At 43.1% G+C, this 26,629-nt stretch overlaps 1 protein-coding gene and 1 long non-coding RNA gene across 9 annotated transcripts; one reads left to right on the top strand and one right to left on the bottom strand.

Annotated features, from left to right (window-relative positions):
• Positions 1 to 1,812: 1,812 nt before the first annotated feature.
• ptpa (protein phosphatase 2 phosphatase activator) lies at positions 1,813 to 26,617 on the bottom strand. 8 transcript variants are annotated; one of them, XM_061799199.1, is made up of 11 exons: positions 26,491 to 26,617; positions 26,167 to 26,275; positions 25,325 to 25,428; positions 24,047 to 24,133; positions 23,691 to 23,816; positions 22,530 to 22,647; positions 19,877 to 19,976; positions 19,518 to 19,642; positions 17,708 to 17,808; positions 3,016 to 3,097; positions 1,813 to 2,755 (listed from the first exon to the last, which is right to left on the bottom strand). In XM_061799199.1, exons 2-11 carry the CDS (start codon positions 26,189 to 26,191, stop codon positions 2,583 to 2,585), a joined length of 1,041 nt encoding a protein of 346 aa, XP_061655183.1. In that variant the 5' UTR covers positions 26,192 to 26,275; positions 26,491 to 26,617; the 3' UTR covers positions 1,813 to 2,582. The 8 variants fall into 8 exon arrangements, with proteins under 8 accessions (XP_061655183.1, XP_061655182.1, XP_061655187.1 ...); XM_061799198.1 differs by having other exon boundaries at positions 26,483 to 26,607; XM_061799203.1 differs by lacking the exons at positions 3,016 to 3,097; positions 26,491 to 26,617 and adding an exon at positions 9,002 to 9,109 and having other exon boundaries at positions 26,167 to 26,331.
• LOC133489917 (uncharacterized) lies at positions 8,356 to 11,305 on the top strand. Its single transcript, XR_009792049.1, has 3 exons — positions 8,356 to 8,455; positions 8,532 to 8,622; positions 11,190 to 11,305. It is a non-coding gene; the product is annotated as an uncharacterized LOC133489917 (long non-coding RNA).
• Positions 26,618 to 26,629: the final 12 nt, after the last annotated feature.

Below are 26,629 nucleotides of genomic sequence, written 5' to 3'. Positions count from 1 at the left end.
TCACAAGTGGGCCTTCTACATGGAGGCAACCAATCAGAGGAAAGGTGGCGGTCCGAAACTGGGTCAAACAGAAGAAGTTGTCAGGGGGGGCCTTTTCTGGACAAAAGCAAGGTGTTTTTTGAAATGAAACTGACACCTTTATATGAAGTTCATGTCAGAGGGTCATTCTATGGAGGTCTCAATAGCCCAAATATGGGGCCTTTCAGCAAGGGGGGGTGGGGGGGGCGGTTAGTACGGTTAGTTAGCATGGTTTTACACTTCTAGGTTGTTAAAAAACAACAACATAAGGGACAGTTAATCATTTTTGGGGAGATCTAAACTTTTTTGGAGAAGAATGTGTGTGAAACACCCATGATCGACAAAGAAGTGCAATTGTGAGCGACATCTTGAGTTGGCTTTGCTATTCTGTCTCAGAAGCTTCCTGCACTGAAGTCACCGTTTCAAGACCTGACATGTTAGCACGAGCACATGCAGCCAGCCAGCCCCATTCCTCGCATTCTTTCAAATGAGGCAAAGCAATTCGGTCTTACTCAGCTCACACGTACAAGCGCCACGTTCGTGGTAACTATCATACTTTTCCCACTTGTAAATGGCGACTCCATTATTGCTGAAATCCAAACACACTTTCGTAACATCAGCTACTTACTTATGTTGGAAAGATATTGTGTTGCTTCGGCAAAACCCAATGAAAGGCATCCATTCTTTTTTTTTCTACGGCTAATTCTGTTTCGGGTCACAGCTGACTTTCGATGGACTACACCGGATCGGTCGACGGTCAGGTCATTGTAAACGGCACGTTGACAAGGAAAAAGTAATATGAGTCATCCATCCAACCATTTTCCTTACCGCTTATCCCCACTTTCAGGCTACACCTGAAACTGGTCGCCAGCCAATCGCGCGGCACATATAAACAACCGTTCGCACTCACATTCACACCTACGCGCAATTGAGAGTCTTCAATGAAGCTACGGCGCATGTTTTTGGGATGTGGGAGGAAACCGGAGAAAACCCATGCAAAAAACATAACCCTTATAAATCCTATGAAAATGACCCATATACCCCAAGTACAATCCAGGTATTTGTAGCATACTGTGTCTTTCAGAAAGCGATATCATGTGGGCACTTGTGAATTTTGGGTGTAGGCAATAGACATGGCGAGTTCAATGTTTGAAGAAATCAAAAGGTTTCAATGCTGACTTTTTCCGTTCATGTGCCAGACTCAACAGAGACCCGCTGCATTGTGAGCTGACCATTATCGAATGCTTACTGCGACTTCGAGAAGGGAGCATTTATGTTACAGCGGTGACTCATCTGTAAAACATCTCACATGAATCGTCTAAAAGACCACAGTTCAATGGCTTCACTATAAAACATCCAGAAATGAGGATTTTTTTTGGGGTCCTAGAAAGGTGTCACACGCCGGTTGAACTCTTGAAAAGTCCTTCAATAATCTTTGGACTGCTTGCCAGTCACTGCAGTCTAACATCTTGTACGTGTGGGGATTTCCACCTCCATCCTTGAGAGGGTTCATTATGTGTGTGTGTGGGTGTGTGTGGGGGGGGGGAACCTGCACTGGAATTGTGGATTTGCATCGGTATAGTTTGTAATAGAACTCTGCAGACACGTAAAAAAACCAAAAAAAAACTCACGTTTCCCCATAACAAGTTAACCTTAAAAAGACTGACGCAGACTCACATTAGAAGAGTCGTCCAATCCCAAAACGTACATTTGTTGATGTCAACATATTCTAAATGAAACCAAAAAAAAAACAAAAAAACAATTCCGAAATAGTTACTCAGTCGAATGACGTAGGAAGGTCCACACACAAAAAGTTTATTAAATCAGGTCAAGTTAATGCAAAAATAAGCACAAGAAACACAAAAGCGTGGTATTTTCATTTCAGAACTTTGGAATACAGACAACAATCATAATTTCACAATGAAATGTACTTTGATCAAAAACCTTTTCCCCTATCAATATAAATTGACAAACCCAAAATAATCAATATTTGTTCTATATTCAAATCATCGACTATATTCAACTTTTTTGCTCTGATGTTACCTGCTCTAAAGGATGCAAATCTGAAGGCAACTAAAGCATTCATTGAAAAAAAAAAAAAAATAATGCATCCGCTCCAAAACAGTCTGAACCGAGGTTGATCCAGGATATAAATACAAAGACAATAGAAAGATCCGAAAATAACAAATCCACGACAGATGGACGGCTTAAACCTTTGCACGCCTAATACACAACTCGGGTGCTCAGGCCACAAAATGGCAACTCTTAAGCAAATGCAAGCAAAATCCATTTCTCTTGACTCAAGACATCTGGATGTGGTTGGGAGTGAACCAGTGAAGGACCTCACATCCTTCTTCTTCCAATTTGGTTAGCCTGGAACAAAACAGGACTGAGCAAGAATGCATTGTTTTAATTCCAGAAAGGGTGTGTTCTGTTATCGAGTGTGTAGGTGCCGATGCGCGGAGAAGTCGGGGAGCTGTCAACATGTGCGCCGAACACTCAAGTTGCGTTTGGATGCGAGGTCGAACAAGCCTTCGTGACCGCATTTCACGTCTGCGGTGCTGTCAATCCACGGTACGCTGTTCGACAAATGGGGAAAAGGTCGATCTGATGTGCTGGGATTTTGGTCTTTTCATCGCGTTCCTCAATTCACCAATGAGCGTCAAGGCTTTGACGGCTGGATCGACAGCAGGCTCCCAAATTTGAAGTGCTGGATAACTGGAAACTTCTCCAAACACTAGAAATTGTTGCAGATAGACAAATGTTAACAGGGGGGAAACTAAATCAACAAAACTGCTGAGGAAAAGTGAAACGAGTATATTTTATGCTAATTTTGTACACCGTGTCCGCAACAGTCATCTTTTCGTACTGCAATTTTTATATTCTTCAATTACCAGTGTAGATGCTATATACTATCGTTAGTTAGAGTTTAAAATTTAACAGCCGTAAAATCAGAACTCAGAGGTGCAATGAGGTCCAAGGAAATAGATACTGTACTTTTGGACTTCGCTATATACATGTTGTTGCTTAGATCTTCATGTCGCTTTGAGGTACTTCCAGCTGGGAGACTGCGAGCCAACTGAAATCAAAGACAAAAACTTGGGTTTGGTGTTGCACTGCGAGATATTTCCCAAAGGGTTTTCGTTTTGGTTTTTTCATTCATTAACTTCTGCGTTGACCATCCCACGAACAGGATGTGAGACGCATCTTCAAACAACAAAAGATCAACAAAGCGGCACGCCCAGACCTTGTCTCCCCACCCTGCCTCAAAGTCTGCAGGGACCAACTCGCTCCAGTCTTCACACAGATCATCAATAGCTCTTTGGATCTGTGTGAAGTACCATCCGGTTTGAAACGCTCCACCATCATCCCATTCCCCAAGATACCTGCAATCTCGGGTCTGAATGATTACAGGCCTGTCGCCCTGACATCTGTGTTCATGTCCTTTGAATGCTTCGTGCTGGACCACCTCAAGAGCGTCACAGGTCCCCTGCTGTTTGCCTACCGAGCAAACAGGTCTGCGGATGACAAAGTCAACATGGGACTGCACTTCATCCTAGAACACCTCGACGGCACAGGACCTAGGCGAGGAGCCTGTTCGTGGACTTCAGCTCTGCGTTAAACACCATCCCCGAACTCCTCTCCTCCAAGCTTCTCCAGCTCAGCGTCTCGCCTGCCATCTGCCAGTGGATTTACAGCTTCCTGACAGGCAGGACACAGCAGGTGAGGCTGGGGGAGGCCACCTCATGTACATGCACCACCAGCACCGGGGTGCCCCAAGGTTGTGTCCTCTCTCCGCTGCTCTTCTCTCTCTACACGAACGACTGCACCTCAACGCACCCGGCTGTCAAACTCCTGAAGTTTGCAGACGACACCACAGTCATCGGCCTCATCAAGGACGGCGACGAGCCTGCGTGTCGACAGGAAGCGGAGCGGCCGGAGCTGCGGTGCGGCCGACGCAACCTGGAGCTGAACTGACCGTAGTGATGATCGTGGACTTCGGGAGGCATCCTTTGCCACAGCAGCCGCTCGCACTGTCCAACTGCCCTGCGTCAACTGTCGAGACCTTCAAGTTCCTGGGAATTCCAGTCTCTCAGGACCTGAAGTGGGAGATCAACATCAAGTCCATCCTCAAAAAGGCCCAGCAGAGGATGTACTTCCTGCGGCTTCTGAGGAAGCACGGCCTGCCACGGGAGCTGCTGAGGCAGTTCTACACAGCGCTCATCGAATCGGTCCAGTGTTCTTCCATCACGGTCTAGTTTGGTGCTGCGACAAAAAAGGACAAACTCCGACTGCAACGGACAATCAAACAGTTTCTTCCCTCTTGCGATCGACTTCTTAAACGGTTAACTTACAATTCCATTGCAACATGCTGCCAATTTTGTCTGGAGTTTGTTGTCATATCTCTGTGGGGCCAATGATACATTACTCGTGCACTCACTGTAATAGTCTCGCCACGCTGCACTATTTGCATATCTGTTGTTGACCAATACTGGCCACTCGTGCCAGAGTCGCATCTGCAACATCGACATTGTCCCAGATTATCGCACAACTCGTCACTTTAAACTGCGCACATTTCCGGAAGTCTCTGCGCCCTTTGCACTGGACTATTGTTCCATTAGTCATTTCAAACTGCTCGAATTGCTAGAGGACTCGGAATCTTTCTCCACATTGTCCAAAAAAATAAAAATAAAATTGTACCGGCTCAGTGACGCCGTTTTTTTGTGTCTTTCTGTCTCCAAAGCGTTCTCTGTCAATTGACTGCCTGTTGTCGTACTCGAGCGGCTCCAACCCCCGGAGACAAATTCCTTGTGTGTTTTTGACATACGTACTTGGCAAATAAAGATTGTTCTGATTCTGATTATCCCAAACGAACAATTTAAAACAGAGACAATAAACCAGAAAGCAACGGATTGTTATTTTCAACGTATTTTTATCCTTAAAACTGAACATTTCCGATTCAAAGTTAGGTGTCTTGCGAATTGGTTCAAAGCCATCCAGAAGTCTGGTTTCGCAGATTCCAATCTAGTACGTAACTTATCTTTATGACATATTTATATGACATAGTCTAAAAAACCAAAAACTTAAAGCCATTTAGCCGTTTTTTCACGAGATAACAGACTAAAAACGGGGGGACGGTCTCTAATTGAGAGTTTTCACCTCCGAGTCGGGGGTGTCGCTACGGCCGGTATCGGCTAGGACGCCACAGGGTGGAGTTTCCTCTGCATTTTTTGGGGGGGCCATTTCCAGTAGCCGTTTTTCCTTTCCTTTCGGTAACAAGGAACAACGCTACAACAGTGGCGATCGTGGAACAGTGCCCGCTAGAACAAATGGACCTAGATGACCAGATGATGCGTTTAATTACGCTGCAAAATCGATCGAGAAGGCGGCGGCGTAGATGGTATGTCCAACCAAGGGGCACGCCGAGCACGTCATCACAGCATGTGACTAAAACGGAGCCGTCCCGAGAGACGATTTCCACGGCGTTCGACACGCAGCAACTATTTATGTGGAGTGCGCGGCAAGCTACGCAAGAGGTGCTGCGCGGGGGCAATTCGTCGGTCACGTGATGCAAGGCGGCAGACCAGCTGTGTGACGTACTGGGCATGTCCTCCATTTTCAAGTTTTCATCTTTGTCGCTGTCAGTGTTCACGACGGAACAATAGTGGCGGTGATTTCGAGACATGTTTTTTTCAAAGTTAGCATTCATAGTTGTCAAAGAACATTGACTCAAAACAACACAATTTGTATTGTGTGAACGGGGCCTTAGTTTTATTAGTGTATATTTATGGCACCACAACTGCGGCCATTGGAGATACTTCATTTCGGACGAGCCCTTGTAGAACTCGTAATTGGCGTTTCTTTACGAAGTCATATTGCCAACTACTGGAGTGACGTTCATACTATGGTAGTACACGTAATTGTTTTGGGAGGGGGGGAAAAAGGTCTTTACTCTTATCATCACGTAAAGGTACGAAAGACATCCCGATATCTTTTGTTTGCACCCGAACGACTTCAAAGTTCAGTTCAGTTCATAATTCAAAGTTTTCACCATTGCAAAAAAACGAACTTGTTCACAGTTCTCCTACAATGTTGCCGACGGGCCATTACCCTGAAAATACTGGCATTTCTGTTTCTCATTGTTGCCACACTAGCAGCCACTTGCAGCTTTCACCCCACAAAATCTCCAAAAGGGAACAACTTTTGAAAAGACCAATTACAACAAAATATGAGACTTTAGTCCTTAATGTGCAAACAAAAACACGCAACACAGTATGACAGGAACGATGGTGAAAGGACATTGATAACTGACTATAACTGGCAAAATATTTGATCTCATCTATTCTATTCTATTCTATTACAAAACCAAAAGAAATTCCAGATGATTTTAATTCAAGCATTCAAGGATACAAATCATTTTCCTGGTCATCAATTTGTACAATGACGACAAGATCGTGAACTTTTGACTTTGATTACGCTTGGACTCTGTGGAGAATGTTTTGTTTTCCGGATCCACAAAGACGCATTCAACTTCACACGCTCGGAGGGCCTTTTGGGATGATCAGCGAAAAGCTTGACACTATCTTCATCCAAATGTGTCATTTCGCGCCTTTGGAAAACATTAGCCCCTTTCAGACAGACTAAGCGGCGGATCCTGCTTTCCCCAGGCCGAGTAGAACTCTGCCTGAAACCTTGTGTGGGGCCAGCAAAAGGGAGTGAGGAATGCGAGTCTGCTGATGGTTGCTCCAGGCTTGGAGGAAGGTCGGGGGAGAGGGAGGGGTGGATTTAATGAAGGGAATGGCAGTGTAGAAAGAGAAGGGGGAGGGGGAGGGGGAGGGGGAGGGGGAGGCAGACAGCTTGGCCCCTCAGCTCTCTGGGAAGACTTGCAGGCTGCTCTGGAAAACACAGGATGTGGGCATGCAGGCGGGAGAAGGCTTAGACAACCCCCGCATACCCCACCCCTACCGCCCACACACACGCACAATTCCATTCTCTCCGTTCCTCACTTAACCCTTTCCTGCCTCTTCTCTCTTGCTCGGATGGTGAAGGGCTTGAGTTTCTCTCATATCTTTATTTAATTATTTCTTATTTGGGGGGGGGGGGGGAAATCAAGTAAAAGACAACACTGCTTCCTTAAGGAGATTGAATGACATTTACACTGACACCTAACTGGAATTTTCAACAAGAAATGTTTCGTGACGCCCAAGACGACGCAATATCCCGCAACTTCAGTACAATGACGATTTGCGGTATCATTTGGACTTTGTTTTCGGCAGAAATTGTCACTCCAATACGAAACGAAATCTCACGTTGAAGTCTCTTCCGCTGACAACAAGTCACATAATCTCAATTCCGGTAAATTGGCGCATTAAAAGGCGTAACAGTAGAGCCGGGCATTTATTCGCCCGCCCCCCCCTTCGTACCCAGCGCTCGCACAGCAGTTGCGGCTCGTCCCGTTCGAAGAATTCGATGCGCGGCAACGTCAGCGCGACAGTTTGCAGCGAGTCTTGAGTGTTAAACTTCACACTCTGCTCGTGGCAGTCACCATTGTGACTGTTGCTTTGTCAGAGGCCAACTTCAACTCCAACACCCCAGAAGCTCATTCGTACCTTTCACACCACACGCAACAGTAAGGTTGTGCAAAAGTCGGCAGAGATGGCTGACAAAGTACTATACGTAGCCAAGTTTCCACCAACTTGTCCATTTTCAGTGCATTTAGCGACACCGGTGCGGATGTGCAGATTGTGATTAAGGTTGGGCTTCGTGAAGGGGGGTGGCGCTACCTTCATTAACTATCGAAGCAACATGAGATCGTGGCAGCATGTGAATCAATTGAACGGAGAAGGGAAAGGGGAAAAAAAAAAAAATATATATATATATATATATATATATATATATAGCAGCGCTGTATCAAATCGTCATGAATAGCTTCTCCCGAATTCTTGACGACATATATATTTGAATGGGGATTTTTTTTTCTCTCTTTCCATTTCACTATTTCATTTCAATGCCATTAGTGAATTGACAATGTCGACCAATCAATGGACTGCAGCGTGTCTAGCTCAGTCCTAAAGAGCAAAGCGTAATGTAACATCCAGTACGGGCTGAATATTAGGCTAATAGAAACGCTGTAAACTGTGCAAACTCAAACCCTTTAGTAGAATTACACGTGTGTCTAAATCACTGCATGCCAACTGCAATATCTTATGCACTATGTACATGTGGCGAGTTAGTGTGGAAGGAGAAGAGTGGCTCCTTTAAGAGAGCGAGGCGTGTATGCTGTGGGTGAAACCAAGAGGGGGGGGGGCAAGACAGAAGAGCAGAATGGAGCGGGGAGTAGACGGCTACCAGAACAGAAAGTCGAATGTGAGCGCACACTGGTGTGGAAAATCCAACATGCTAAGTAAAGTGACCTGGAGGTTAGCGCACCTGCCTGGTCAGAGACACACATCAGACATGCAGATGCTTCCAAACCTTCCTTTGGGGGTAACCTAAGGGCGACTGTATTACAGGAAGACATTTGATCAAAGCTTTGTCTGTGACTCCACCGAACAGAGTTGGGTTCACCATGGCGTGCTTTGGAACATAACATCAAATCTTAAGGTGATATCATCCTCTTTAACACTCATCTAATTAGCGTGTTTGTTATGTGTTCTGCCAATTCCATTAATGTGTGGAAATAGGAATTATCCACGTCGGATGGAAAAAAGCCTGAAATGTATCCAACTATTGCTGCTGTAGCCTGCCAAATCACAAATCAAAAATCACAAACACAAAGTAAGAAAGTAAGAAAGTATGGCTCAGGTTTTGTTTTGATCGAGCTCCATTCTGCTCTCACTGGTGTGACTTGGATCGGTAAATTCTCCGACAAAACTTTGATGAGATTTAAATGAAGCATGATGAATTCATTTTATAATCGAGCAATTATTTATAAAGTCTACGAAGTTAAGGGAGAACCAGTAAGTGAAACGAGCAGGCTCACCTCAGCCTTGTACATTCGAATCAGACCCTGGTTGACTTTGGACCAGGAAGGGACAGCGCTGATGTTCCACAGCTGGTTGGAGTGCTCGGCAAACGGACCGGTCTTCATCTAGAAAATTCAATCCAAGTCGGAAGACCAAACGTGAAACGATGCAGGTGTGGCTCTGCTACAGTTAATACAGTTTCCTTTCAAAATTTCAAGCGGTTGTCTTCGGCGGTTGTCGTTCGTCACTGCGGCTCGTGTCACGAGAGGTTCCCATTGGTCTGGGCACAATGGAAACGCGAGTAACTGCTGAGTTTTCATTTTGTTTGAAATCCGATCACGAATGTCAAATCACATACAAATTAATAATACATGAGAGTCCACACACAGCTGCCGCCATTTACATTTTTAAGTGCACAGAAATCAACAACACATGCATTGGGCCCTACAGAAACATTATTTGCTTTATTCAATTAAATGAGAGCATGATGAAGCGGTTTAATGAACAGACTTAAGTGTGTGTGTGTGTGTGTGTGAGATATTGTGGCACATATCCAGAAAAGGCATGTTTTACAGTGACTTATGACCATAAATATGGCTAATGTTGCAATATGCACTGCCAAAATAACAATAGAGACATCTGCAACTTACCGCATGGTGTTTTCTCAAGTTAGACGTGGGATGAAATATCCGCGTTTGGGCAGACGCAAGACTACATCATCATAATCATCATCTGCATCATAAAGCTGTAAACACTCATGCGGTTGTTTTTGGGGGTTTCCCCCCCCCCCCCCAAAATGAGTCATTTTGGTTGGCCTGCGAAGGCTCTGTGTGTGTGTGTGTGTGGTCATGTGACCGCCTTGTGCCGTCTGATTGGTGAATTGTAGTCAAACAACACTCGAGATCACGTTGGATTGGCACAACGGCGCCCAATGCGGGAAACGAAGATGAAGTCTAAAAATAGATTGCGCATGCAAAAATGGATAAATAAAAGTAGCAAGCGGCATGTCGATCATTGCAACGGAGTAAAAGTATCAATTCTTCTTTACATGGAAAATAATCATAATAATAATATATAACATATGACGTAATAAATAAATCAACTACAAGTAAAAAGTATGTCAGTCCAATTTAGGCCAAAATACGTTACGTTACGTTACAGATTAAACCGAGGTGGAACTCTCTTGGGCCATAATTCCAAAACGCACGTTTGCCACAAACAACACTGCTCATCACGAAAAGAACACAATACCTCAAGTATGGCGGCATACTGGTGGCGGCAGCTGGGGCTGTTTTTCTGGGCCTTAGTCAAGGTAAAAGTCATTAGGAACACTTCCTAATGCCATTCAGTGTGAGCACGAAACCTTCAGGCTTCCGCTAGAAAGAAAAGGCGACGCAAATATCTCAACTTTATTTGCGCACCTTAAATTGCGGCAGGTGTGTGCTGACTCCCATTTAACACACATTTGGAAGTGACTGGTTCATTTTGAACTCACCCACAGCACCAGTTATAAGAGGGTGTGAACACTTCTCCAACCACATCATCTCAGATGTTTATTTTTACTTCCCATCTCTCAAAAGATCAACCGAGTTGTACAGGAAAAAGTTTTGAAATGATTTATATTGGTCTCACTTTTTTTTTTTTATATCACAGAAACCTGATATTTGAACATGGGTGTGTCCACGGTATTACTTAAGGGCTGCATTTAAACTGCAGGATATGGTTTTGTTGGTTTATTTATAGCGGCCCATATCCTGTATCAATGCGTTTACATTAACGGAACTCATGAAAACTCACATGCGCCATAACGCACATCAACAACTAGTTCACATGACGACGAACAAAGAAGGGAAAAAAAACAAACAAAAGGAAAAAAACATAACCAACCATAAGAACGAAAAAGAAAAATTGGACATATGTTGAAGTGGCCTGGGAGATTGACTCTTCCCTCCCATTGGCGTCAATGAAGTTAACCTCAGCATCACCCCGCTGGCTGCTGCCGGTGGTTATTTTCCTTATTTAATGATCTATATACCGCTTATGTACCATATTCTGTATCTCTCCCTCATGCATAATATTTCCATTTATCAGTAAATGCTTTTTGTAGTGTGGCTTTTCAACAGTTATGTGTATTTTTTTAGGCAGACGTGTGTGTGTGTATACATCGTCACACATATTGGATTGTTTTTTTTTTTCTTCATTTAGGAGCAACCTAATCCAGATCTGAGGGTATCTGAGATCAGGATCACCCCAAATCAAATTGTGCAAAATATATACATATATATTTTGCCATGTTTAGTTTGTTTGCAGACATGTCGAGGGTGTGTCATTGACTGACATTTGAACTGTCCAACAATTTAAAAAGAATTAAATGAAAGGAACACAACTCTTTGGATTAGTTTTGCTGCACTCATCTCTGCATGTAGACTTTTAGGTGTCTGATTTGAACGTTTAATTCATTGTCTTTGTACTCTCCTCAGTTCTGACTGCCTGAAATGATTCACAATAACAAGAGAAACACAAATGATATGTAATTCATCATTTGAGTTTCATAATTGACACACAAAGTACAAGTGGTACACTTTCTTCTCTTTGCACAGACACACACACACAGAAGCTTGCAAGCAGAATTGCGGGCTCAGCTCCAACACGGCTCCCGACAAAGGAACTCCACTTTCCAGCACAGGACAAGTCCAGACTAGCTGGTTCCATAGATGTACTACAGTCTGTCCAAGTCCCTCAACTACTACATCACACACACACACAAACACACACTATGCGAATTGTCCTACTCAACTACTGCGTTCTAAAATCTGATGTGAGGGAGGGTACCAGCTGCCTTTAAGCAAGTATAAGACAAAACAATAGGGTCATTGAAGCAAAACTAATTAGCATGGAAAAAGTGAATTTATGAATGAAGTTAGATGCCGTTTTCCAAACATCTTTCCCCAAGAGCAAAGGAACCCAAGCCCAGACCCTGGGGCATCAATCTAACAACTCCCTCTTTTTTCCATTCCACCCCCACCGCTCGAGAGACTTTCCATGGCTTCGCATGAGAACGCAAGGGGGGAGGGGCATGGAAGAGGGAGGAAAGGGGGGTGGAGACAGCCCGGATTCCCTGGAGGAAGGAGTGATTCACAGCAGCATGTGGGGAAGGAAGTGACTCATGTTTAGGCTGATGCATGCACGCACACACATATCCTTGTGTGTGAACGAAAAACGGAATTTGCGCTGTGTTGAAGTATCCGCGTGTGGAAAACAGGACGATAGTCCGGTAGACACGTGTGTGTGCGTGTGTGTATGCCAACAGCCGACACAATGTACTTACTACATGTCATTGAACCAAGAAAGAGACTGAGGCCATTTCTCCCTTTTCGCCATACAAACACCGAAGCAGCTGAGTTGAAGTTCCTGCACAGTGATTTGAATGCTGTCCATTTCATCGCAGTCCAAAGCAAATGCAATCTGCACAACAGGATTTCGTAAACTAAAAAAGCAGAAACAATGATAACGACTTCGATTTGCCACAGCTTTGTTGATAAAAAAAACCCCCCAAAAAAACCAAAGGAATAAGTAGCGGTGGCCCACTAAAATAGACTCCTAGCACAAAACATTTGTACACAACGCAATATGCAGGCATTAAAATGCAAGTTTCAATATTGAAGTACGAAGTGGAATCTCTCAAACCTGTCAAATGCACTGAAAAAAAATAAACACTGTAGAACTTGAACAGATTGAAGTCGTCTAATTTTAGCTTTGATCAAATGAAAATGATCTATCCTGAAAGTTTCACCAGAAGGATCCCCCCACCCGCCCCCCCCCAATTGGTTTGGAAAGGTTGTACTTATGTAACCACCAAATCTTAACTTTGAATATAACTTGATAGGACAATCAGAAAATACATTAGGAACAAGTAAAATAACAATATATCAAATAATTGAAATAAAAAACAAATAAGAATAAATACAGCCATGGCTCAAAACATTGGCACACCTGGGCTGACTGTATAGTTTATTTGTTAAAAAGATATATATCCTTCTCTCAATATGCCGGCATTTGGCAAATGTTGGTAATCCTAAATCACCTAAAACAGGAAAACGTTCGTCGGATTTCATGTCACAGTCAGCGGGGGAAGCGTTAGCCTTTAATCAAAGCTATAACGCTATCTGCTGTTCCTGCTGGTCTATTGGGGGCAGTGTTATGCGATGCATGCATGGAGCTACATATTACAGTAAGCTAAACAAATAATAATAATTTTAAAAATGTATTTTAAAAAAACAATAAAAAAGGGGTAGAAGAAGAAAGTCACAATAAAACTTCATTAAACCTGTACTAGGAAGAATATATGCCCAGGTTCATTGAAGACTAACTTGTCCGTAGGTGTGAATGGTTGTTTGTTTGTATGTGCCTTGCGATTGGCTGGCGGTCGCCAGTTCGGGTTGTACCCCGCCTCCCGCACGAAGATAGCTGGGATAGGCTCCAGCACACCCGCGACCCTAGTGAGAATAACCGGTACAGAAAATGGATGGACGGATGGACGGATGGACCTGGAACCAAAAAAATAAAATAAAACTAATTGCTTTCGGTTGAACTCATATTGAGAAAAGGGGGTTGATGAGTTTAGGGTTCGGGTGTGGGTCGAGCACCAATTTCCTTCCCAGGATCGATAACATGAGCAAGTCAAGTCAGTACCTCAGTCAATACGTCAGCTAATTCATCAGTTCCTCATCACTTGTTTGAATGATTGTTTTGTTTGGTTCTCACAACGACCTCAACCCTTGAAAGCTGGACTGTGATTAGCTCGTTAGAGAGAATCGTGACAAATAAAGAAATCCCAAAATGTGTTGTGGGAGTCTGTCTGTGACGGATGGTTGAATGCATGAAAGGTAGTAAGTCTACAGAGGCCGCTTCGACACACCAGCGGGACCCTTTCGGGGCTGTGAGGGAGGAGGGCGGAAGAGGTCAAACGGGAAGGAGGAGAACGAGGGAAGGAGGCAGTGTGTCTGAGTGGGAAAGAGGAAAAGGATGTAGCATGCTCAACCAACACCACTCCCCGCTACTTCCCTCCCAAAACCCAAAACAAAGCGTACAGTTCCTGCTCTGGCACATAACCAACACAATCCATCTGCTTGTCCCTGAACAATATCACATTTAGCTGTGGCCCTCCAATGTCTTTTCAACAGATTCTTGTTCTTCTAAAAGATACAATAAGTCAATTGGCCGATGCAATGGAAGCAGTGACGGAATACAAACAAAACAATTTAAATAGTGCTAAATGGCATAAGTGAACCCCACAATAATAAGGGTGATCCCCATTTGAAAGACAGTGGGCCCTCACTCACTAACTGTGTTTGAGAACAAACTGGCCCACAGGTAGGTTTTGGATTGACGCAGATGCTAGACCATGCGGACTGGTTCTCAAAGCAGGCTGGGTGGGCATGCATTTGTAGCGAGCATCACCAGATTGCTAGGCATTTGCCATCTTCACACCATCATGCTTTATCAGTGGAGCTTTGAGCATACTCAAAATATATAACATGGACATACTCGGTTTAAAGAATTTAAATTATAATAATCTTTTTTTTTTTTTTTTTTAAACATTAGTTTTCAGCCACGACCGTTATGACCAATGCATATCTGTTGTCCTATTCCTGCAAATTAAACACTGCTTCGGCTGTGCAGAGTTTCTCCAGTTTGGAATAGTGTTGTGCTCCAGACGACACTATCAAAGACCAAGACTTTGGGGAGTCAAGACCAAGACTGGGACTAGTCGAGGCTGAGACAAGCAGAGACCGTGACAACACCAAGACCATAAAAATCCATTTAAAACACCATAACAAGGTTGAACAGTTAAAGAGGATTCTCTTTCATTTCAATTTTCCTTTAATTATATTTGACGGACAAAAACAGTGTCTGCAACTGTTGCAAAGTGCAACATACAAAAATCCCCAACGAAAAAAAAGTTTTGTACGTTTTTAAAAATGAGATGCGAGGGTAAAGCTAAAACCCCAATTTCAATGAAGTTGGGACGTTGTGTGAAACAAATAAAAACAGACTACGATGATTTGAAAATCATGTTCAACCTATATTTCATTGAATACACTACAAAGACAAGATATTTCATGTTCAAACTGATCAACTTGATTGTTTTGAGCAAATAATCATTAACTTAGAATTTGATGGCTGCAACACGTTCCAAAAAAGCTGGGACAGGTGGTAAAAAAAGAGTGAGAAAGTTGAGGAATGCTCATCAAACACGTGTTTGGAACATCCCACAGGTGAACAGGTGGGTGCCATGATTGGGTAGAAAAGGACCTTCCCTCAATTGCTCAGTCATTCACAAGCAAAGATGGGGCGAGGTTCACCTCTTTGTGAACAAGTGCGTGAGAAAATAGTCCAACAGTTTAAGGACAATGTTCCTCAACGTACAATTGCAAGGAATTTAGGGATTTCTTCATCTACGGTCCATAATATCATTAAAAGGTTCAGAGAATCTGGAGAAATGACTGCATGTAAGCGGCAACGCCCAAAACCAACATTGAATGCCCGTGACCTTCGATGTCTCTGGTGGCGCTGCATCAAAAACCGACATCAATGTGTGAAGGATATCACCACATGGCCTCAGGAACAATGTCAGTAAATACAGTTCGGCGCTACATCCGGAAGTGCAACTTGAAACTCTACTATGCAAAGCAAAAGCCATTTATCAACAACACCCAGAAACGCCGCCGGCTTCTCTGGGCCCGAGCTCATCTAAGATGGACTGACGCATAGTGGAAAAGTGTTCTGTGGTCCGACGAGTCCACATTTCAAATAGTTTTTGGAAATTGTGGACGTCGTGTCCTCCGGGCCAAAGAGGAAAAAAACCATCCGGACTGTTATGGACGCAAAGTTCAAAAGCCAGCATCTGTGATGGTATGGGGCTGTGTTAGTGCCAATGGCATGGGTAACCTACACATCTGTCAAGGCACCATTAATGCTGACAGGTACATACAGGTTTTGGAGAAACATATGCTGCCATCCAAGCAACGTCTTTTTCATGGACGCCCCTGCTTATTTCACCAAGACAATGCCAAACCGCATTCTGCACGTGTTACAACAGCGGGGCTTCGTAGTAAAAGAGTACGGGTACTAGACTGGCCTGCCTGCACTCCAGACCGGTCTCCCATTGAAAATGGGTGGCGCATTATGAAGCGTAAAATACGACAACGGAGACCCCGGACCGTTGAACGGCTGAAGCTGCACATCAAGCAAGAATGGGAAAGAATTCCACCTACAAAGCTTCAACAATTCGTGTCCTCCGTTCCCAAACGTTTCTTGAATGTTGTTAAAAGAAAAAGTGATGTAACACAGCGGTAAACATGACCCTGTCCCACCTTTTTTGGAACGTGTTGCAGCCGTGAAATTCTAAGTTAATGATTATTTGCTAAAAACAATCATGTTTATCAGTTTGAACAAAAAATGTCTTTGTATTATATTCAATTAAATATTGGTTGAACGTGATTTGCAAATCATTGTATTCTGTTTTTATTTATGTTTAACACAACGTCCCAACTTCATTGGAATTGGGCTTGTAGTTTACAAGAGCTGCTAATGGTACAAAGACTAAAATAGCCAATTTAGTTGACTTGGCATAAAGTACAGTCCAAGTACAATACAGTACTAGTTTTACCAAGCGCTTCTCCTAATAAGGAAGTTGAAGAATAGCAGTTCAGTGCTGGTCTTGACGGAAAATCCCAAGTCCTGCCAGGCCAAGACTGAAACAAGACCAAGAGAGTTGGGAGTCGAGTCTGAGACAAGACCAAGACCTTAAAAATGTGCTCTCAAGACCAGTCTCGAGTGCTACAACACTTTGTTTGGAGTTTATGCTCCTTATAGTCTTTGAATTTTGCCACTTTTTAAAAAATTTTGTTTATGAGTTTTTGTGTGTACCTGTGAGTGTATGTTAATTAGAAGAAACAAGCACACACACATTTCAACTGAATGAGCACAATGAGAAAAAAACATGGGCACGAACAATTTGGCGAATCAAGAGATCATCACAACACAGAACAGCCTCACCAAATGAGGTCATTCTTGGCAAATTATGCCCATCGATAACAAAACACAACTATATGAAAACATATGTCGTCATAAAGATTATGGCAATGTACAGAAGGTATCTTTTACTGATAAAGATCTAGAATGTTTAAAAAAAAAAAAAAAAGAAAAAAGTGCTGAATATAATTCAGCCTAGAAAAAGCTACAGCTGAGCTTGAACCATGACGCGAGTTCCTGCATTGAGGTATGAAAGTGTCCCTAAAATTACTCATTCAATTCACTGCCATTGACAGCTTTAGAAGTCAAATATCCATGTTGACTGGGAAGGCTGGAAGTGAATGAGTTAAATGGTACATTCAAATATGACACAATTAGTGCATGCTCAATTCTTATTATTTTCGTCAAATGTATGAGAACAGAATCATTTTTATTTGCCGAGTATGTCCCAAAAAACACACAGGGAATTTGTCTCCGGTAGTTGGAGCCGCTCTAGTACGACAACAGACAGTCAAGTGACAGAAAGACATTGACCAAAACAAAAACAAAAAACAGTCACTGAGCAATAAAGGTTGTTTTTTTTTTGACAATTGTACAAAGATGCAGTCCTCTAGCACTTCGAATGACTAATATTGCAATAGTTGCAATAGATGCTTGTGAAAATGCCAAGAGTTTTCTTGTCTCACCTCATTTATGAACTTGATGCACTCCAGAAACATGTAGTCATGCTGATGTTCGTTTACCACCCTCTCGTCAACAAAGTGGCGAGGTTCGAGCGTTGGGTGATCTATGGAAGACAGGGCTGCAATTTGAAATATTCGCCGGCAGGTGTCACTATTTGTCTTCTCATTGGTTCTATTCAAAACTGTGAACACTACTAAGGTCAGGGGGGGTGTACAATACATTCAAGTAATCAGAAACCCTAACACCCCCCCCCCCCCCCCCCCCCCCCCCCCACACACACACACACACAATTTGCTATGTTGCACTATTCAATAAACATTTCATGAATCTACAATCGACAGCCAATGATGGCAAAAAAGTACAACCCCAATTCCAATGCGGTTGGAGAAACAAATTCACAGGAATGAGAAAAAAGAAAAAATGTACAACGTAAGTATTTATAGTAGTCACTTTGTTGGGACCCTAAAAATAAACTCAGGTCCTTTCATTACTTTTGATTATCCTTGAAATGTTTAAACCTCCACGAGATGATTTGGTTTATGTCTCACAGCTCACAGCTGACAATAGTAAACACAGCTTCAAGAAAAAGGCATGAGGTCGAAGGAAATGCCTGTCGGGTTCAGAGACGACACTGCGGATGGCACAGACCTGAGCAAAATGAGTCTTCATCTGATGTTCCCAAGAACACAGCAGCCCCTGCCCATAAAAGGCAGCAATTTGTGACAATGGGGTCCTTCCTCGAGCAGGGGTGGGAAACTTGATGATTGCAGCCGCATGTTTTATCCGTGATGCTCCTTTAGGTCAAATGTACTTCGTTTTCTTCGCAGGCGGTTGAGTACAGTGGCGTATGTTGACACTTGGCGACCCAATCCGACGGGCATCGGAGCTGCGCACGCGTCACGAGCTGCCACTTTGCAATGTTGCCCTATCCAACCAACAGGCTTTTGCCCCCAACTGACGCACACGCGATGAGGGGGGGGGGGGGGGACAAACAAACAAAAAACCAGCACGTGTGTCCTTACTGCTCTTATTGTGACAGATGTCTTCCATAGCACCAAGGCTGACCAGTGAGAGGCGGCATGGTGCCACAGATGGGCTACATCTGCCGGGTTCCTCGGGTCTGAGCCTGAGCCAACGTAGGAAGCGTCTCAACTGGGCCAAGGAGAAGGACTGGACTGTCGGTCAGTGGTCCAAGGTCCTCTTTTCCGATGAACAAGTGTGCCTTTCATCAAGAATCATGGTCCCAAGGGTTTGGAGGAAGACGGGTGAAGAACAGAACCCGAGCTGCATGAGTGCCAGTGTGAAATATCCACAGGCAGTCATGATTTGGGGTGCAGGTGTCGGTAAACTCCGCTTTCTTAAATCCAAGGTCACCGCCCATACCGCCAGAAACACCAAAACCTGGTTTGATGCCCATGCCATCACACTGCTTGCCTGGCCAGCCACCTGGCTGGATCTAAACCTCATTGAGAATCGATGGGAAAGCTTTTCCAGCTTTTCGATCTCCCCACGTTGGGGATTTGAATCATTGCAAGTGGGGCCCGGTTCACACGGCATGCGCCCTGTCAGTTGCCCAAACGTGTTCGAGTGCGAGCTGCCCGGCCAGAGTAAATAAGCAAATGAGAAGAAAAGCCTTGACAAGAAAGATTGCCAAGAACCTGATAGACCAGCTCCAGAAACCCTGTCTGGAGACGTTAACTGTTCGTCAACATTTTTGTCTCTTGAAAGTCAAGAAAATGCAGTATGATGGACAAACGAAACTATTATTATTATTATTATTATTATTTTAATAGTAGTTGAACATTTTCTTACCAACGAATTGTGAGCTACCCCATATGAAAGGTAAAAACTGGAAGTCATCGAGACCCCATACGCCTTGGCTTCCAGCTGGTTCCATTCTGTATGTCCTCTGAAGCTTCCGCATTACTGAGAGATATCTGGGGGGGGGGGGGGGGGGGGGGGGGGCGACATGGTCAATTTGAAGTGACGAGAATTAAGTGATGAACTGGAGGATTTGCAGGGCAGTAACACAAAGCTTTCAAATTCGCCGTCATTTTCGGGCATTTCTTTCTTTCTTTCTTTCAAAATGTTGTAACTTGGTCTATCCTACTCCATTGTGTGAAACAATAAATCAACCAACGAATAACACCGAGTCCACAGAAGCCACGTACTTGTTAAAAACCTTGAAAACAATCGCCATCTGATCGTCCGCTTTAAGAGCTCCGACCTTACAGAGACAGCAGAGGAATGCAGCGAAAGCAGCTTCATGACCTGAAAAGGGAAAAAACATCACATGAAAGATGACCAGAAACCGTGCATGTGCATTTACACTCTGGGATCACAATGTGAACTATTGTACATGATACATTTTCGATACATTGGAATTATTCAAGCATTTCCAACACAGTAAGTCTATCTTTCATTTATATAGATTGAATTGATGAACTTTGTCATTTTCTTGTTGGCAGGATTACACAAAAGAAGAATGAGTATTAGAAGAAGCAACTTTTGTGAAGAATGCAAAATAAGTTGAAACAACTACAGTGGCACTTCCAAAGTCTAAAACAATACTGGAACACTGGCTGTCCTGCAATTTGTTCATATTTTGAAAATGATTTCCCCCCCCCCCATTGGAAATAATGGTAATGAAATAGTGTGCCTTCGACTATTTGTGATTCACTACTCTTCAATTCACTTATTTTTTCAAAAACATATCCCCCATTGTTTACTGATTTTCCTTTTATTTATTTTTATTTTTTTTGGGGGTGTTCAAAAAATGGCCCCCTGTCCAATAGAAAAGTAGTGCTTTGGCACCATCTTTTGGCGTCTTTGGTGACGTGAGGGGATATGCTTCTATTGGACAGGCCAAAGCACCGTCTGATAGAAAATGATTGCATTGGCACCATCTTGTGGGATTCAATTTTTAAGGGGCGCATCAATTACTGTGGCGTAAAAAAGTGCTTTCCCTCTTCCTGATGTTTTTTTTTTTTGGTGGATATTTTTTTTTCATCCAAATGGTGAACAAGCACTAAATAAAACTGTGACCAATGTTGAATACATACAGTGTTGTGAAAAAGTGTTTGCCCCCTTCCTGATTCTTATTTTTATTGCATGTTTGTCACACTTAAATGTTTCCCATCATCAAACGAATTTAAATGTTAGTCATAGACAAGACAACACAAACACACAATATCGTTTTTAAATGAAGGTTTTCATATTCTGGAAGATAAAAAAATAATAATAATAATCCAAACCAACACGGCCCTGTGTGAAAAAGCGATTGCCCCCTAAACCTAAGAACTGGTTGGGCCACCCTTAGCAGTAACAACTGCAATCAAGCGTTTGAGATAACTTGCAATGAGTCTCAAGGCAGACTTGCTGGTGTGTTCTGGCTCATTGTCCAGCTGCAGAACCCAAGTCTGTTTCGGCTTGAGGTCACAAAGAGATGGTCGGACATTCTCTGTCAGGATTTTTTCATAGACAGCAGAATTCATGGTTCCATTTATCACAGCGAGTCTTCCAGGTCTTGAAGTAACAAACAACCCCAGACCGTCACCCTACCACCACCATATTTTACTGCTGGCTGGTATGATGTTCTTTTTCTGAAATGCGGAGTTACTTTTACGCCAGATGTAATGGGACAGACACCTTCCAAAAAGTTAAGCTTTTGTCTCATCAGACCACAGACTATGTTCCCAAAAGTCCTGGAGATCATCAAGATTTATTTTGGCAAAATTGAGATGAGCCTTAATGTTCTTTTTGCACAACAGTGGTTTTCATCTTGGAACTGCAATGGAGGCCATCTTTGCCTAGTCTCTTTCTTATGGTGGAGTCATGAGCACTGACCTTACCTGAGGCAGTTCTTTGGATGTTGTAGTGGGGTCTTTTGTGACCTCTTGATGAGTCGTCACTGCGTTCTTGGGGAAATTTTGGTAGGCTGGCTACTCCTGGAAAGGTTCACCACTGTTCTCTGTTTTTGCCATTTGTGGATAATGGCTCTCACTGTGGGTCACTGGAGTCCTAAAGCTTTAGAAATGGGTTTATAACCTTTCCCACACGGACAGATCTCAATGACTTTCTTTTTTCATTTGTTCCTGGATTTCTGTAGATCTCTGCAGGATGTCTAGCTTTTGAGAATCTTTTTGGTCTACTTCACTTTGTTAGGCAGGTCCTATTTAAGTGATTTCTTGATTGAGAACAGGTGTGGCAGTATCAGGCCTTGGTGTTGCTCGAGAAATGGAGCTCAGGTATTATAAGCCGCAGTTATGCTTAAATGTGTTTGATATATAAAATTGTTTGATGATGGGAAACATTTAAGGGGCAAATACTTTCAGACCACTGTACTTGTTTTTCCTAATGTCAACATTTTTCATGTGACTTTGCGAATGCCAAAAATGCAAACAAACGGGTTTGCTGTCCAGATTCTTTTTTTCGGGGAGGGGGAACAAAACACAGTCTTCACGCCAAATTACAAAGACGGAATACAAAGGTGATTTCTATAGAAGATATGCCTCAAAAGTTTCCTCTTTTAACTTTCTATTTTTAAAAATGTGTTTGTTACACAAGTGAATATAAAGAAAAAAAAGTGAATCATGAGACAGTTCAAAAATGTACATTTGGTGTGCTTTAGAGGTTGAAATGTACGACGTCGGAGACATTCAACATTTGGAGATCCATTTCGGTATAATGCAATGCACCAAAGCATTAAAAAGCATTATTCCACTGTAGTGACATTTCTACAGTGCACATAATCATAGTTCAGTCCCATAGTTGGTGCAAATGAATGCATTTGGTTTTAGCATAGCAATACAATAATAATACTACCTGTTCCATAGTCTATCCTGGTGGAGTTGCCCACAGACTCTTTCAGGTAGACAGCAATCTCTGGAGCTGCGGCTTGTTTGTCAGCAGGCAGCACTGCAGACACCAAGGCTTCTGCTTCCTGGAGACAGCAACATAACATTACTTATAAGCATCGACAAACAATACCGAGCATCTGCTGAGCTTGAGAGGGCCAATAATTAGCCTTGTGGATTGGATGGGGGATTTTTTTCATGCATTTTTTCTTAGCTCAGTCTAGTTATGAGGATCTATAACAATTCTCCCAAAACTACTTGCTGCACGCGCCTCAGGGTGCACTGGGAAATGCACTCCGAGCAAGCTCTGCTACACTCCGGACCGAATCATGCGCTAAAGTTTCGGTGTGTGTGTGTGTGTGAAATCATTTTATTACAATAAACTAATCATTATTTCTGTCATGTTGTAATGTTGGTTTGACCTGATCGGCCCTAGGCGGCACGGTGGGCGACTGGTTAGAGCGTCAGCCTCACAGTTCTGAGGACCTGCGTTCAATCCCCGGTCCCGCCTCTGTGGAGTTTGCATGTTCTCCCCCGTGCCTGCGTGGGTTTTCTCCGGGCACTCCGGTTTCCTCGCACATCCCAAAAACATGCATGGTTGCTTCATTGAAGACTCTAAATTGCCCGTAGGTGTGAATGTGAGTGCGAATGGTTGCTTGTTTCTGTGTGCCCTGCGATTGGCTGGCCTACAAATAAATACTTGAAATTGTTGAAATTGTGGGCCCTCAATCTATAAAAGTTTAACTTTTTTCAATGGTAATATGGCAATACATAAACCTTTCCATGATATTCTATTTTTTTGCAAAGGTTCTGTATTTGTTGGATTCCAGTTGACAAATGTAAACATGCACAGCAGTGCATGGGTTCAATATTTGGAGAGAACACTGATATATGATATAGTAAACAAATCCCAAACTATAGACATATATAATACATTTGTAATTCAGAGTGGCTAAATGTTTTATATTTATTTTCTCCGTTTTTTTTTTTTACATTAGCAAATTGATAAAATTGTTCTCACAAGCTTGAAATTAACTTGTGTGTCAAATTTGGAGGAGGAATTCGTATGGAGTCCCATTTGAAGCAGTGCAGTTATGTGTGAGTGTTTTATGTATGTATGCTGACTAACCTGGTCTAATTGAGCAAACCAGGTTCTGAAGGCTTTATTACCAAAGCGAGATGGCTGGTCAGCAGGAGGGGTCTCATTTATCCAGCGGTCCAGTGTCCCCAAAAGATCGAGTAACTTCTCCACTGTCTGTCATACAAGACAAACATGACTGGAGTAAGACACAAAGGCATTTGCCTCAGGTACATCCGGTTGGAACCAGCTCCATCTCAAGGAAGACGTGCAATATGTACATTAAGATTAGATGTCGGGCTTGGAAAACATGGTGACTTGGTATCCAATTCATAATCCCCAGAACAGAAAATGCTATCAGAACATCATGAAACAATTTCTCTCTGTGGTTTCAAAGGACATCATACCTCAGAGACTCTATAGACACACGTTAGCTTCTTTGCCTTCACACTTTCGTTAAGAGTCAGAATGAATCCCATGTAGTCAGCGTAAGCCTGCAACAAGGGTGAAAATCTCCAGTGAATATTCAGACGGGCAAATGGCTGCAAGAACTGATTACAATAGGAACAGCATATGAAAAAAAGAGACATCATTCATTCATTTTCTGGTTCTTTCCCTGGGCCACTGTCCTGCGTGGAAGGGAGTCTGATGCGCTTTAGGCAATTGGAAGCTTCCCCGGGAATTTGCCACCTTCTGACATGATATCACCTGTGCAAGATGCAGAACGCTAACAGCCGCGACCAGTGTGTAAAGTCTAACAGCCCGCTGACTGAAAGCATTTGTCTCCGTTGCGCTGACTGTGCCACACCTAATTTCTCAACATTTCATTTCTTGCTTCTGCTCTGATGTGTTGCGCTTTTCTTTGCACATTTTTGGGGGTAAATCTTCCTGACAGGGCTCATCTCATTTCTAGATTAGCAAATTACTAGGTCCTCGCTCGCTCCTCAGTTCACACGCTAGCGCCTCCCGACAGAAATTCCAACGAGGGGAAGAGGATATTGAAAGAGGAGCGAAGCGGGAGGCGGTCGGAATGTAGTCGGGGACGCTCGTTCCTCGATGACGTCATTTCACGGGGACCGCCACTAAAATTGACGTCACGTCACAAATAACCATCCGCGTGGCTAAATGATTACTATCAGCATAAGTGTCCATTATACGCTTCATATTTCAAGTGGGATTCAATTTAAGTCCAATACAATCAATACTGTTACTCTTCACAATTTTGTAGATGCAAAGATGATTGTGATTGGTCTATCCCAAGCCCGTCTCCACCCTATCAGCACATTCGTGAACATGTATAACGTGCTGATATGCTGCTTGTGTATTATGTTGAATGGAAACAAATGTTTTGCTCTTTTTGAGCCCAAATGCATTCGACATAATGACAGGCTAATTATTATACAAACCTTAGAAATCGGTCGTTGATTTGGCACTCGGTAACCATAAGCCAGTGTAACCGAGTCATTTTGGCGTCCAATACTGCCCCAAATTGGCAAAATATGACCAGAAAACCCATTGAAACCGAGGCTGATTGACTTCAATTAATAGAACGACCTGCTTCAGCGGTCCGAACATGCGCTTCACTTCTGCAATTTGTCAGGGGACAAGCGAATAAATCCCAGCTCAACTGTTACGCGTCTTATGGCCAATTTAGCGGCAATGCTGTCAATCAACGGGACATTCACCTTCGACCGCTTCCACTTGCCCATGTCGGGCACCATGGCAATTTCTTTCTTGGGTACCGTGAAAGTTGTTGTAACCTCAAGGGCTTCATCCTCAGGAAGGGCTCCTACAAAAACCAGAAAGAAAGTTCGTAAAAGTCACGTTGCAATGTACGGTCATTTACAGGCGTCTGCTGGAATATAACAAACACATGCAAAATCGAAAAGTCTGTTGTGAACAGACAGAATACTGCAGCTAATGCATTCATTATTTGTATGAACTTGCGGTATAAGAATTTATGACGGCATTGTTCAAAGGCAATTTGACACGTAAACCTTTCAATTGTGCCTCACTGACAGAGGTTCTGGGTTTGAATCTCACCCCAGAAATGTCCATATGACGTTTGCATGTTCTCCCTGTGCTAGCATGTTTTTGTTTTTCGGTTCCCCGGGTATCCATGACAGCATTATTGACGACTCAATTGTGACTGAAATTGAACCATGCAAATACAGTTCAAAGCTGATTGCCAAGCGAAGCGGAGAACTGAGGGAGACAATGTGTCTAGTAGCTAAACCAACGACGAAACGTGTAAGTGACCACTGGGAATAAAAGGAATGACAACAATGCTACACATTTGAATGTGCATAACGAGAAAGAGAGGACACATAATACAAATAGCTGAGTGAGAGAGACCAAAATAAGAATACTCGCCAAGACTTGTGATTGTGATATTTATACAGTGATGTAACGGCCACACGCGGGTGTACAACGTTGACATCTTACGAAATATTGGAGAAGCATGAGCAGAAGCGAAACAAAGACGTTCAACAGACGTTGAAAGCAAAAGCATCCTGCTGACTGTTACCTGATCGCTGCTCCGATTCGGCCATGTTGAAGCTGTCAGTCTTCTTCGCGGATGACAGGAAAACAATGGATGTGACTCACTACCGCCATCGTTGTTGGCTCAGTATACACTACAAAACAACCACCAGCGCGTCCACCAGTGACTACCGTGCATATATATCGAAATATACACGTACACGTTTTACGGATTTTTCCATTCGTTGTAATTTTTATTCATGAAATTATATATTCATAAAAATACATAAAAAAAAAAAAAAAACAGTCATACTGTAAGCCCCACATATGCTCAGAAAGTCAGAAAGTGCAATTTCCGGAACCTTTGGACCTGAATTGTTATTGTAGTCATCTGTTGAGTGATCATCATAAGAGCTATTTGCGACGTCCCAGTCGTATTCTGCATTTGGTTCGGCATCCACCTGTGCAGCTGTTAGTCGAATGTGGCGTGTTTCTCGTTTGTCCTCTGT

Source organism: Phyllopteryx taeniolatus, chromosome 15, assembly GCF_024500385.1.
Source record: "Phyllopteryx taeniolatus isolate TA_2022b chromosome 15, UOR_Ptae_1.2, whole genome shotgun sequence".
In the NCBI taxonomy this organism is placed as follows: Eukaryota; Metazoa; Chordata; class Actinopteri; order Syngnathiformes; family Syngnathidae; genus Phyllopteryx; species Phyllopteryx taeniolatus.
This window is presented reverse-complemented; position numbering and strand designations above follow the sequence as displayed.